The sequence below is a fragment of the Gadus chalcogrammus genome, chromosome 4 (genome assembly GCF_026213295.1).
Source record: "Gadus chalcogrammus isolate NIFS_2021 chromosome 4, NIFS_Gcha_1.0, whole genome shotgun sequence".
Taxonomy (NCBI): Eukaryota; Metazoa; Chordata; class Actinopteri; order Gadiformes; family Gadidae; genus Gadus; species Gadus chalcogrammus.
In genome coordinates, this window is record NC_079415.1 from 33,093,952 (window position 1) to 33,104,353 (window position 10,402).

The 10,402-nt window shown below is 47.8% G+C and overlaps 2 protein-coding genes across 4 annotated transcripts in view; both read left to right on the forward strand.

The window, feature by feature from the left end:
- Nucleotides 1-83: 83 nt before the first annotated feature.
- On the forward strand, nucleotides 84-5,431 carry cnppd1 (cyclin Pas1/PHO80 domain containing 1). Its single transcript, XM_056588439.1, has 8 exons — nucleotides 84-469; nucleotides 910-1,012; nucleotides 1,871-1,952; nucleotides 2,359-2,479; nucleotides 3,439-3,567; nucleotides 3,932-3,993; nucleotides 4,409-4,526; nucleotides 4,787-5,431. Exons 1-8 carry the CDS (start codon nucleotides 407-409, stop codon nucleotides 5,429-5,431), a joined length of 1,323 nt encoding a protein of 440 aa, XP_056444414.1. The 5' UTR covers nucleotides 84-406.
- A 1,716-nt stretch (nucleotides 5,432-7,147) lies between these two features.
- prkag3a (protein kinase, AMP-activated, gamma 3a non-catalytic subunit) overlaps nucleotides 7,148-10,402 on the forward strand; it is a 6,946-nt gene continuing 3,691 nt past the window's right edge. For 2 of the 3 annotated variants that reach the window (XM_056589055.1, XM_056589056.1), the window contains exons 1-8: nucleotides 7,148-7,343; nucleotides 7,568-7,606; nucleotides 7,782-7,882; nucleotides 8,177-8,258; nucleotides 8,351-8,409; nucleotides 9,156-9,216; nucleotides 9,695-9,749; nucleotides 10,192-10,318. In XM_056589055.1, the coding sequence (XP_056445030.1) occupies nucleotides 7,307-7,343; nucleotides 7,568-7,606; nucleotides 7,782-7,882; nucleotides 8,177-8,258; nucleotides 8,351-8,409; nucleotides 9,156-9,216; nucleotides 9,695-9,749; nucleotides 10,192-10,318 (561 nt within the window). In that variant the 5' untranslated portion in view covers nucleotides 7,148-7,306. The remainder of the gene's footprint in view (nucleotides 7,344-7,567; nucleotides 7,607-7,781; nucleotides 7,883-8,176; nucleotides 8,259-8,350; nucleotides 8,410-9,155; nucleotides 9,217-9,694; nucleotides 9,750-10,191; nucleotides 10,319-10,402) is intronic. The other variant, XM_056589057.1, reaches the window with a different exon arrangement.

Consider the following 10,402-nt stretch of genomic DNA (forward strand, 5'->3'; position numbering starts at 1 on the left):
CTGAAAAATACCTATAAGTAGTTGTAGATCACCTACAATCTTAGATTACACTTTATTACACACGCTATTTATAGAAATGAAACACATTTTATTTTAAATGTCTGAAGTATATATGAAATCAGTCAGTTTAAAGATGTTGCAACAGCGACAGCACACATCATCACCGGTCTCGTGAGCGTTGTGTAACCGTCCCAGGAGCGCCTCCCGAAGGAGGGGCGCCTCCTGCAGGCAGCTCGAGTTCCGGAACACGGCCGTCATAACAACACCGAGATCGGGGTTGGGGTTGAGCTAGAGTTAGCTTAGCCACAACCGAGGCCCGGGCCAAATACATTCGCTTTTTTAACACTTAGTTAGCTAGTTTTCTTCCTTAAAGCTAGCTGGCTAATGTTAATCTGACCGAGAAAAAATGGATTTCCAGTCGTTATTCAACGATAGAGCTTTCGAGCTGTCGGACTTCCAGGACTTCACGGTAGGCTGTGGTCGGGGCGTACAGCGACGACACGGGCTGTTCTAGGCTATGCTAAGCTAAACTATGCTAAGCTACACTGCACAATATATGACCAGGCCGCATGATCATATTGTTATATCGCGGTGGTGCTGAAGTTTCTTTATTCGGTCAAAATAGATCGGAACCGGGATGAAACTGTCATGAAACAAGTGTGTCTAAAACGTATTGAGTGTGCGTACTGTCTCTTGTTTCACGCTGGAGTGGGTTGTGTTGGGTTTGTTGTTTTAAACTTACTTTGAGGATTGTGATTAAAACACACATAAGGGGGTTAACAAGTAACCCGCAAACGTGTAACTGCAATGAAGCTCTCAAAATCAAACCGAGTAACTCCAAATCTGTCTAAATAAAGCGTGTTTGTGTGCACTGTCGTACTGAAACTAACCTAGCGGTGCTTCCTGCAGTTTCTCCCCGGGCATCAGAAGTGGTCTGAGCGGGTGAGGAAGCGACTGTACTACGGCCTGGACCCTGAGGTCTCACTGGATGACCTTTCCTGCCCGGTGACAGGTGAGGCACACTCACCTGTATGGGTCGATTACACTCAATATAATTGTATCATTTGGTATAAACTTTAATTCTGTCCTGCCTAATGTTAACTGCAGCCCAGGCAATGTGGCTTACATCGATTTTTGTTTCATATTGTATTCATTACGAGGGTCGTGGGTATATTCAACCTCTACGTAGGGATTTTAAGATATCCATTATAATATTTAGACCAGTGGTATTGCACAAGGAAGACATCCCGCCAGCTCAGCAAGAGACGGGGACAGGAACGCCCCCTTTAAGTCACGTGACTTTCTAGTGCGTGACCCACGGTTCGCTGAACTGCAGGATCGTGAACTGTTTGTTGGTTTGATGCCTGCCTGGCTGGCTGGGGGTCATCAATGTAAGGATTAAATCATAACTTTAGGTTGAAAAATAACTTGCCTCATTGCTCATTCTATACATCACTAATCGCAAGCAGCTCCTTTTAGATTTATGTTGCTAACTTTCAATGTTACGATTAATTAACAACTTATGGTCTTGTAATCATTTACTCATGGTGTTCATGTTTTCTATGGTATTCAGGTTAACGGAGACATTGATTAATACATTATATAGCAGCAGTATAGAGGTTAGGGTTAACCCTAACCAATTTAATGAGGCTTATAACCGCAATAACTAATGTAAATAAATGCTTTATTAATGTCCCCTTATTGCAAAATATTACCTTTTCGTCCATGTCCTCATCCTTGTCATACAGACCTCATGGTCTATCGAGTTTTGGCTATAGACCAAGAAACTATTTTACAAAAACCTTGTTTTTCCAGTTTTAAGAGATCACATCACTTATATATTCCTTGTTTTTGGTGTGGATGTTTCCAGATATCGCTGTGGAATTCCTCCAGAAGTCTGCCCCCAGCCCCATACGCAAACTACACAAGAAGTATGCCTCCCACGTTGCCAGGTACGTGGTTGACCCCCTTTAGGGGTGCTTGATCTTGCATTTCAGTGCAGGGAATTGAATGGAACTAAATAATTGGATACATTAGTTAAGTCTTGTGGAAGGCTTCTGTAGAAGTTTTTGTTGTTGTTGTTGTTGTTGTTGTTGGGGAAATCACCCAATTAGCAAATGTTGTAGTGTTATGCAGGATATGTCAAGTTTCATTTCAGGTCACAAGTTAATCCTTTTTTTCTTTTTTATGGTTTTCGAAATCAAAGCAGCCCAAATCAAACTTTTAACCACATCATTTAAAATCAATAACCTCAACGGGTGAACCAGTTGGTTACATGATCTTGATCGACTCCCCCCCTATTGGCCGGTCCTCAACGGGTGTGCTGCTGATGTGACTGAACCCCTCTCTGCCTCACAGGGAGGCGTGCATCTCTCCCTGCGCCATGATGCTGGCCCTGATCTACATCGAGCGACTACGACACAGAAACCCCGAGTACCTGCAGAACATCTCCTCCTCCGACCTCTTCCTGATCTCTATGGTAACGCACCGCAAAGGTCAAGGGTCACCCTATTACGGGGCCGGGTTATTTCTGGACCCGCTGTGGCCGCCCGTCTCTCCACTTCGCTCGCAGTATATATTGTAACATAATTCACACATTCATACCAATGCGTTCCAGAGCTTTTCCAAACCAGTGGGATGTGGGACTTATCCTACCTGAACTGTACTGGCTCCTACTTGGTGAAGTGGGGGTAGGTCGATCACCCCCCAGTTCGCTAGTAGGAGGTTCCACTTCGACGGTAGGATGTTCCACTTTGACAGGCATTCCAGTGCACTTTTCTCAGTTGGAGGTAGGATAAGTCCCACGTCCCACTGGTTTGATGGGCTCTGGAACGCACCATAAGTACTCTTAATGTTTAAGGCTGTAATGTTCTGGCTTCAAACCCCATTATCTGCAGTCCAACTGAAGGCGTCAGAGAGCAAGCTGCCAAACCTTTACGTGCTCATTCATGACATTGTTTCAATCGCTAAGTGGTTCTAGGGGATAAAGGGGAAGTTACACATGACTTTAAACTCAGCTAAAATAATGTGAAAGACTGAAAAAGAGGAAGAGAGGTTTTTTTAAAAAGAATGATAGCTGACTCCGGATTGAAGGCGAATTGCTTTGGAATGAACCCGGGCCAAAGCCACAGACATACATCCAGAACCCTAGCTAGAAAATGGAGAACACTATACTGCTCCTAGTTTTTAAAAGACCACACAATACTAAACTATTTAGCTAAGAATAACCAGGAGTAAAGGAGGCAAAGAAAAGGCAGCACATCCCTACAAGAGTCTTCTCCTGAACTATAATAATCAGAAGAATGTACCACAGTTTGACTGACGGCAAAATCTTGTCTGCGACATGACATGAAATTCAAAGCTACTGACGCATCTGTTGCGCCAAGACGAACCGGTCCGCGGAATGACCCCGCTGTGACATCCACCCCCGTGTCTCAGATGGTGGCAAGCAAATACCTGTACGACGAAGGCGAGGACGAGGAGGTCTTCAACGACGAGTGGGGTGCCGCCGGGAAACTGGACGTCCAAACGGTCAACGCCCTGGAAATGGATTTCCTCAATGCCATGGTCAGTATTAGTAACACGCACACGCACACGCACACACACACACACGCCTGCATCAGATCTATACCCTTATAGCCTACTCTTATCATGGGAGTGAAATATAATCTATAGGCCTATCGCAACTCCAAAGATACCCTGTTCAAAGCCCGATGTCAGCGCACTATAACCTATAGGCATCCTTAATCCCTAATCCTTCCTATCCTTAAGATAAGAGTCCCTAATTGCTCCTGAACGACATGTATCTGAATGCACCCCAAGTGTCGTTCTCTCTCTCGATAAAATGATCTGCTGAATGCACGAGTGTCATAATAAGAATGTATTTATTTTTCCGTCGCTGACCTCTGACCTCTGCCCCCCTGGGTCGCAGGAATGGAGCCTATTCACGGAGCCCGGGGACTTGTTTGACATCCTGAGTCAGCTGGAAACCAGGTGGGTGACGGTCGGACCCCGGAGCAGGCTCGGCCCGAAACCTCCAGGCTGCGTTCCAATAGCCTCAATAGCCCCTCTATATCTCCTAGGTCCTCCTCTACTACGCACTGTTCCAACGCGTAGTAAGCTAAATTGGTGTTTCTTCTACTCAGGAAGGGCTCGGTGATCAGTAGAGATCATCAACAGACTGCCGTTTCATTTAGACATCTTTCTTATGTCGGCCCCTAAACTGTAAATGCTGTGGGAAACCCTAGTGTTGGAACGCTGTGTGTGTGTGTGTGTGTGTGTGTGTGTGTGTGTGTGTGTGTGTGTGTGTGTGTGTGTGTGTGTGTGTGTGTGTGTGTGTGTGTGTGTGTGTGTGTGTGTGTGTGTGTGTGTGTGTGTGTGTCTTAACAACCTGTGCCGTGTCGTTCAGCATCGCGGAGCAGCAGGGCATGCGGCGTGGCTGGTTCACCTACACGGACCTCTGCGTGCTGCTGGAGCAGGCGGCCTGGAGACACGCCCTCACCACCGTCTACCAGCACGTCGCCAAGGTGGGGCTCTGACCTCCGACCCCGCGACCACTCTCTCTCAATAGTGTTGAACAGCGACACACACATTGCACCCATCTCCGGTCTTATGGATTTAAAGTCTGTGGGACTTTGTGCAAAAAAAAGTTCTCTCTTAACGAGGTGGTGGAAGAAACCACCTCGTTAAGAGAGAACCAATCGGGCACGAGGTGTGAGAATAAGAGCGACCCCCCCCGTAGCCCCCCCGAGACCCTGACCCCTGACCCCTGTGCGTCTCCCCCCAGGTGTCCTGCATGCTGGGCTTGGTGTACCTGACGGGCGTGGCCGGCCTCCTCGCCACCGACGCCGCCCTCCACCACCTCAGCCTTCCCCGTGACGCACCCCCCCCGCTGGGACCCCAGCTCGCCCCGACGCAGGACCCCTCCGCCGCCGCTGCCACCGCCACGCCGCCCGCCCCCGACGCCCGCCCGCCCCCGTGCTGTTTCCCCGGCAACGAGAGCCTCGACGACCGCCCGGCGCCCGCCCCCGTGCCCACCTCGGTGCTGTGCCTCTGGGGCTCGCTGCTGGCCACGCTGGGCCACGCCCCCCCGGAACGGGACCCCCGCCAGCGAGACCCCCCCCACCGCGGCTGGTCGTCCGCCGCCGCCTCGCTCTCCCGCCCCGCCTCGCACCCGGCGCCCCGGTGCGGCCGGAACGCCTCGGCCACGCCCCTCTACGACCCGCCTCCGCGTTACCCCGGCGACCGCCCGCACCACGCCATCCCCGGGCCGTGGCCCGGCTCGGTCCTCCCCGACGGGATGTCCGCCGCCGCCGCCGCTATGAACTCTGGGTCGTCTCCGCCGCCGCCGCCGCCCCTCCGCTTGGCCGCCTCCCACCCGCGGTCGCTACTGCCGCTGGACAAGGCCCGAGCCATCCTCATGACGGGCTAGAGCGCCCCGGGCCCTCGACCCTCGACCCCTGCCCTCGGCGCCATCGCAGAGGGCAGCATTCCAACGCACTTGGTTATCAAAATGGCTTGTTGGTTTTCGCGCCATTGTCGACCCCCCCCTCCCTCTCCCCTCCCCTCCCCCTCCCCTCCCCTCCCCCTCCCCCCACTCAGTGGAAGTGAGTTTTGTATACTTTTAAAAAAAATACACAATCAGTTACAATCCTTTGCTCACAGCGTCGACGCAAACGTTTTGTTAAATGAAGCATTTATGAAAAAAAACAGCGTTTATTTTTTTGCCATAGTTGAGTTGCCACGGGGCACGGTCGATGCTCCACACCCCCCCCTCGACTCTGCTTCACGTCTCACGCACATTTTACTACGCAGGGTTTTGAATTTCCTTATTTTTGGTTTGGTCTCATTAACACTCTGGTACAGCCGGTTTGGGCGGAGGTTGGTGACTGGATGTGTTCATACGGTTGGGTTTCATTGAGTTCTTTTCGCGGCGAACCATTGTTGAGGTTGTGGGTTTTGAGTTTACGATGCGGCAGGGTGGCAACTTGCTCGCGTTACAAGATGGATCCAGCTTGCGTCAAGACCGCTTGGCGATTCTTGGGCGCTTGGGGAGTTGATAGCATGTTTCTGATGGGCTTCTTCTGATCTACAGCAGAACAAAAAGGTCTGGTTTGCATCTCAATATACACTGTTGGAAGGATGTTCATTTAGTCTAATACAGCTAAGATTAAATGAATTGGTATTTTACAATTGAAGGGGGGGAGGGCTCCTCGAGTGTGAAACATGATTCTGCCCTGTACTTGACTGAGGAAGAAGCTGGAAAAAAAGCAAGTCAAAGGGAATTTAAGTAGGTTAGATGATCTTAATCCCGCCTTCCTTCTCGCGAAACCCCGCTGTACCTCAGTGTTGCCTCTGCAAACAGTTCAACACACGCAGCATGGAAAGGCTTACCTGTGTCTCGTTCCCCCCCCGCCTCCCATTTATAAGCTAGCATTTTCACCAGTGTTCGTTTGGCTTGCGTATTTTATTTCTGCAACTTTTTTATGGTGTTTGAAGGGATTTGTGTTTCTGAAGTAAGAATACCACGTAGCTTTAACCCTTAAAAACTACCATAAAGAGGTCTTTAACATTTTAACATTGAATCGTTTGAGTTTTCAGTTCGAAATGGCTACTCCAACCGCTTTTTTTTTCACAGAATTCGCGCGGCGGTAAAATACGCAACAATTCGTTAAACCGTTTGTTTACATTGACAAGGAATGACGCACGAAGTATCCAATATGTTCCGTTGTCTCCTCTTCCATCATCTTCAAAAGCACAACTTGACTGGACACCGATGTTTTATGGATATTTGGTTGCTTTTTTTTACACAATCACATTACTTTGTAACAACTCTGGTGCGACCAAGACATTTCTTTCTTAAAATCTTCAAATGTAAAAGTCTTTGAGTTGCCGGGAGCAGCATAATTCGAGACATGTTGAAGCAAGATATCCTTTAATTTTGTAAACAATGTAAGATATGTGAAATAATCTGTAGAGAAGGCCAAACATTAATAAAAAAAACGTTTCCTGTTATTACACGTGTGTGTGGTGTCTTTTTAAAAAAAATAAAAATAGGTGGGGGTTGGGGGATACAGTAATACGAGTGCTTGGGTGCCAAATACACTTCGGGGCGACCCTCAGCTCTACGCCCCGCCCACATCCTCTCTGCCCGGACGCATTCCGCTCAGGCGAGCCTCGGGCCATTTATGGACCGGACCGTCGGAGGGCAATCCTGGGGCTCGTATGACTCTTGTGTGCTCCTGCAGAATAGACGGCCAAACTGCACGCGTAATACAAGCCTTATCTCGAGGCTAGGGAGCGTTTCATGGACGCAAATAAGGAGCTTGGAGACTCATTCTCAGGTAGGCTAGACATTAGTGGTCTTTTATTAACGTCGAGGGAGAAATTGTTTTGTTTGCACCGCCCTGGGTATATTTAAAAAATAAAGAATTTGAAAATAAAGCGCAATTATTAGCGCAGTGTAGCTATGGAATAATAAGTACTCAATAGCATGCAGGCAAATGTCATGCCTTTTTTCGTTTTTTGCAATGTAATGTTTAATGTGATGCTTTTATTCGTCGCGAAGGTCCCGTTAAACAGCAGAAACAGGAACAACCAAATACAGGTAGGCCGAAAGCGAACATGCTATCATAATACTACATTTTTCGTGTTGCATTTCTCATCTGACCCCGTGTGTGTGCACGTGCGTTTTGTTGACAACACTCGAGTGTGATAGTGCGCGTGGGTGTCGTGCTGCAGCTCCCGTACAATGACCCTCGGATCTCGTCCTGTCCGTGCAGAGCATGACGACGCTGTGTACCTGAACTTCATGAAAAGCCACACGTGCTATGACGCCATTCCAACCAGCTGCAAACTGGTCGTGTTCGACACCAAGTTACAGGTAACGGCTGGGCTGGTTAACGTTAACCATCCGTAACAATGCTCAGAGCCTGGAGGATTGTAGGAAGTATTTTTTATTTATTTTTTTGTGTATTTTGTATGTATTTTTCTTTCTGTATTTTTCTAATCCTTCCTTTTCTTCATCTACTTCTTCTCCCTTTTATGACAATGTGTATTAAAAAAAAAAAATGTGGTAAATATATAAAGTTATCTGCACAGAAAAAACAAATAGGTCAATGAAAATCTGAAAGATTTTTTTTTGTATACATTTCTTTTATTTTTTACGATTCTGTAGGTCAAGAAGGCATTTTTTGCCCTGGTGGCAAACGGCCTAAGAGCTGCCCCCTTATGGGACAGCAAGCTGCAAAGGTTTGTGGGTAAGATACTGAAGTGAAAACCATGGCAACTGACAGTTGGCTCATCTCCAGCGCCATCCACGGGCCTAATTGAAATCTCTTTCCCATCGCAGGCATGTTGACCATCACCGATTTCATCAACATCCTGCATCACTATTATAAATCTCCTATGGTAAGCCCCGCAGACACACACACACACACACACACACACACACACACACACACACACACACACACACACACACACACACACACACACTAGCACACATTGTGTGATATGTCGATACACACAACGATTTATAATCAATAGTAGTAGTGTGTAATAAGACTGATAGTAGTAACTCTTGAGTTGCTTGTGCCTGCCTCTGTTTGAGCCAACTTCGAATTCATGGTGTGTTCCAGATTCACTCAGACACCAGCCTTCCGAGTTGCACTTGTGACGTCATTTCCGGTCTCGGAGCACTTACAGCGTTCCCGTTCGTCTTTGTGATTGTGTCACGGAGTTGGCTAGTCGTTGCGTAATTCCGAGGGGAACCCGTCCAAAAGGGGGGGGGCGTGCCTCCGTGAAGTGCCGCAGGCAAGCCGGGAGATTTCCCCACTTGCAACTCGGAAGGCTGGTGTCCGAGGCATCCGGATCACACCATTAGACCGCGCCCAGCTCACGTCTGACAAATCTGGGCATCTCTCTGATTGGTTGAGGGTGCCAGTCTGTCCTGTCAATCGCAGGTGTGGGTCGTGCAACACTTCTCAATGGTAGATAAACGTAAGGAGGGAGGGAGCAGAGAGGAAGGGGAGGTTTTTCAGGGTTGTTTAGTATCAAAATCAAAATTGCTCTCTTCTGATCTTTCCTGCTATCCCTCTCTTACATCGCTCTAATTGTACCGATGACGCTTTAAGTCGTGTGTTGTCCCACTGCAGGTTCAGATCTATGAGCTGGAGAGTCACAAGATTGAGACATGGAGAGGTGATTCCTTTCAAAGTAAATAACTGACATGGGGCCAACAAAGGGTTGTGTGTTTCCTGAAGATGACGTGTGATGGCTATAGATAAAATGTTTGACAAGATAATTAAAATGACATGGTTGAGGTATGACTTCCAACAGCAGTAGTCTATTCATTCAGCTCTCTCTCTCTCTCTCTCTCTCTCTCTCTCTCTCTCTCTCTCTCTCTCTCTCTCTCTCTCTCTCTCTCTCTCTCTTTGTATCCTTCTGTCAGTCCCTCTCTGTCTTTCTCCATGTCTGTCTGTCTGTCTGTCTGTCCGTCTCTCTCTCTCTCTCTCTCTCTCTCTCTCTATCTTTCTGTCAGTCCCTCTCTGTCTTTCTCCATGTCTGTCTGTCTGTCTGCCTCTAACTCTGTGTTTGTCTCTCTCTCTCTCTCTCTCTCTCTCTCTCTCTCTCTCTCTCTCTCTCTCTCTCTCTCTCTCTCTCTCTCTCTAACGCTCTGTCTCTCTCTCTTCAGATATCTACCTGCAGTATTCCCATCAATTCCTGATCAGCATTTCTCCTAAAGCCAGGTGAGTCCAGACAGACAGACAAAGAGACGGAGAGCCTTGACGTCACTTTTAGCAAAGATTTAGTTTTAGTTTTTGCTTCTACCTTACTTATATTCACCCTACTCTACTCTACCCAACACCACTGCAATCTCTTCTCTGTGATTCTATAATGTCTGCTCTACACACTTATTGTATGCTTTACACTTAAAAAAAGTACTTAGCATTGTGTAGCGTCTTATCCTAGCTATCTTTGTACACAGGGCATAGGTTGACCTAGTGATTGTTGGTGCTTGGCACTTTTTTCTATGAACATCCTTACTGTACCGAGAGTGATATATTGTCGTTTCTCTTTCTTCTGACAACTGTACTTATTGTTAGTCGCTTTGGATAAAAGTGTCTGCTAAATGCCCTTAATGTCTACCCTGCCTTTCCACTGTCTGCCCCACCCTCCTCCACCATGCAGTCTGTACGACGCCATCTACTTCCTTTTGAAACATAAGATCCACAGACTGCCCGTCCTCGACCCCGAGTCTGGGAACGTCCTTCACATCCTCACCCACAAGAGGATCCTCAAGTTCCTGCACATCTTCGTAAGCCCATTCAAACACTCTTGTTAATTAGTGATGGACAACGGGATCTAAACACGCAAAACAACCGGAACGCATCACAAAGTC

Coding starts and splice junctions, on each gene's coding strand:
- cnppd1 (XM_056588439.1), top strand. CDS start 407: ATGGATTTCCAGTCGTTATTCAACGATAGAGCTTTCGAGCTGTCGGAC. Junction 1,013..1,870: donor CCTTTCCTGCCCGGTGACAG/GTGAGGCACACT, acceptor GGATGTTTCCAG/ATATCGCTGTGGAATTCCTC. Junction 3,994..4,408: donor CTGAGTCAGCTGGAAACCAG/GTGGGTGACGGT, acceptor CGTGTCGTTCAG/CATCGCGGAGCAGCAGGGCA.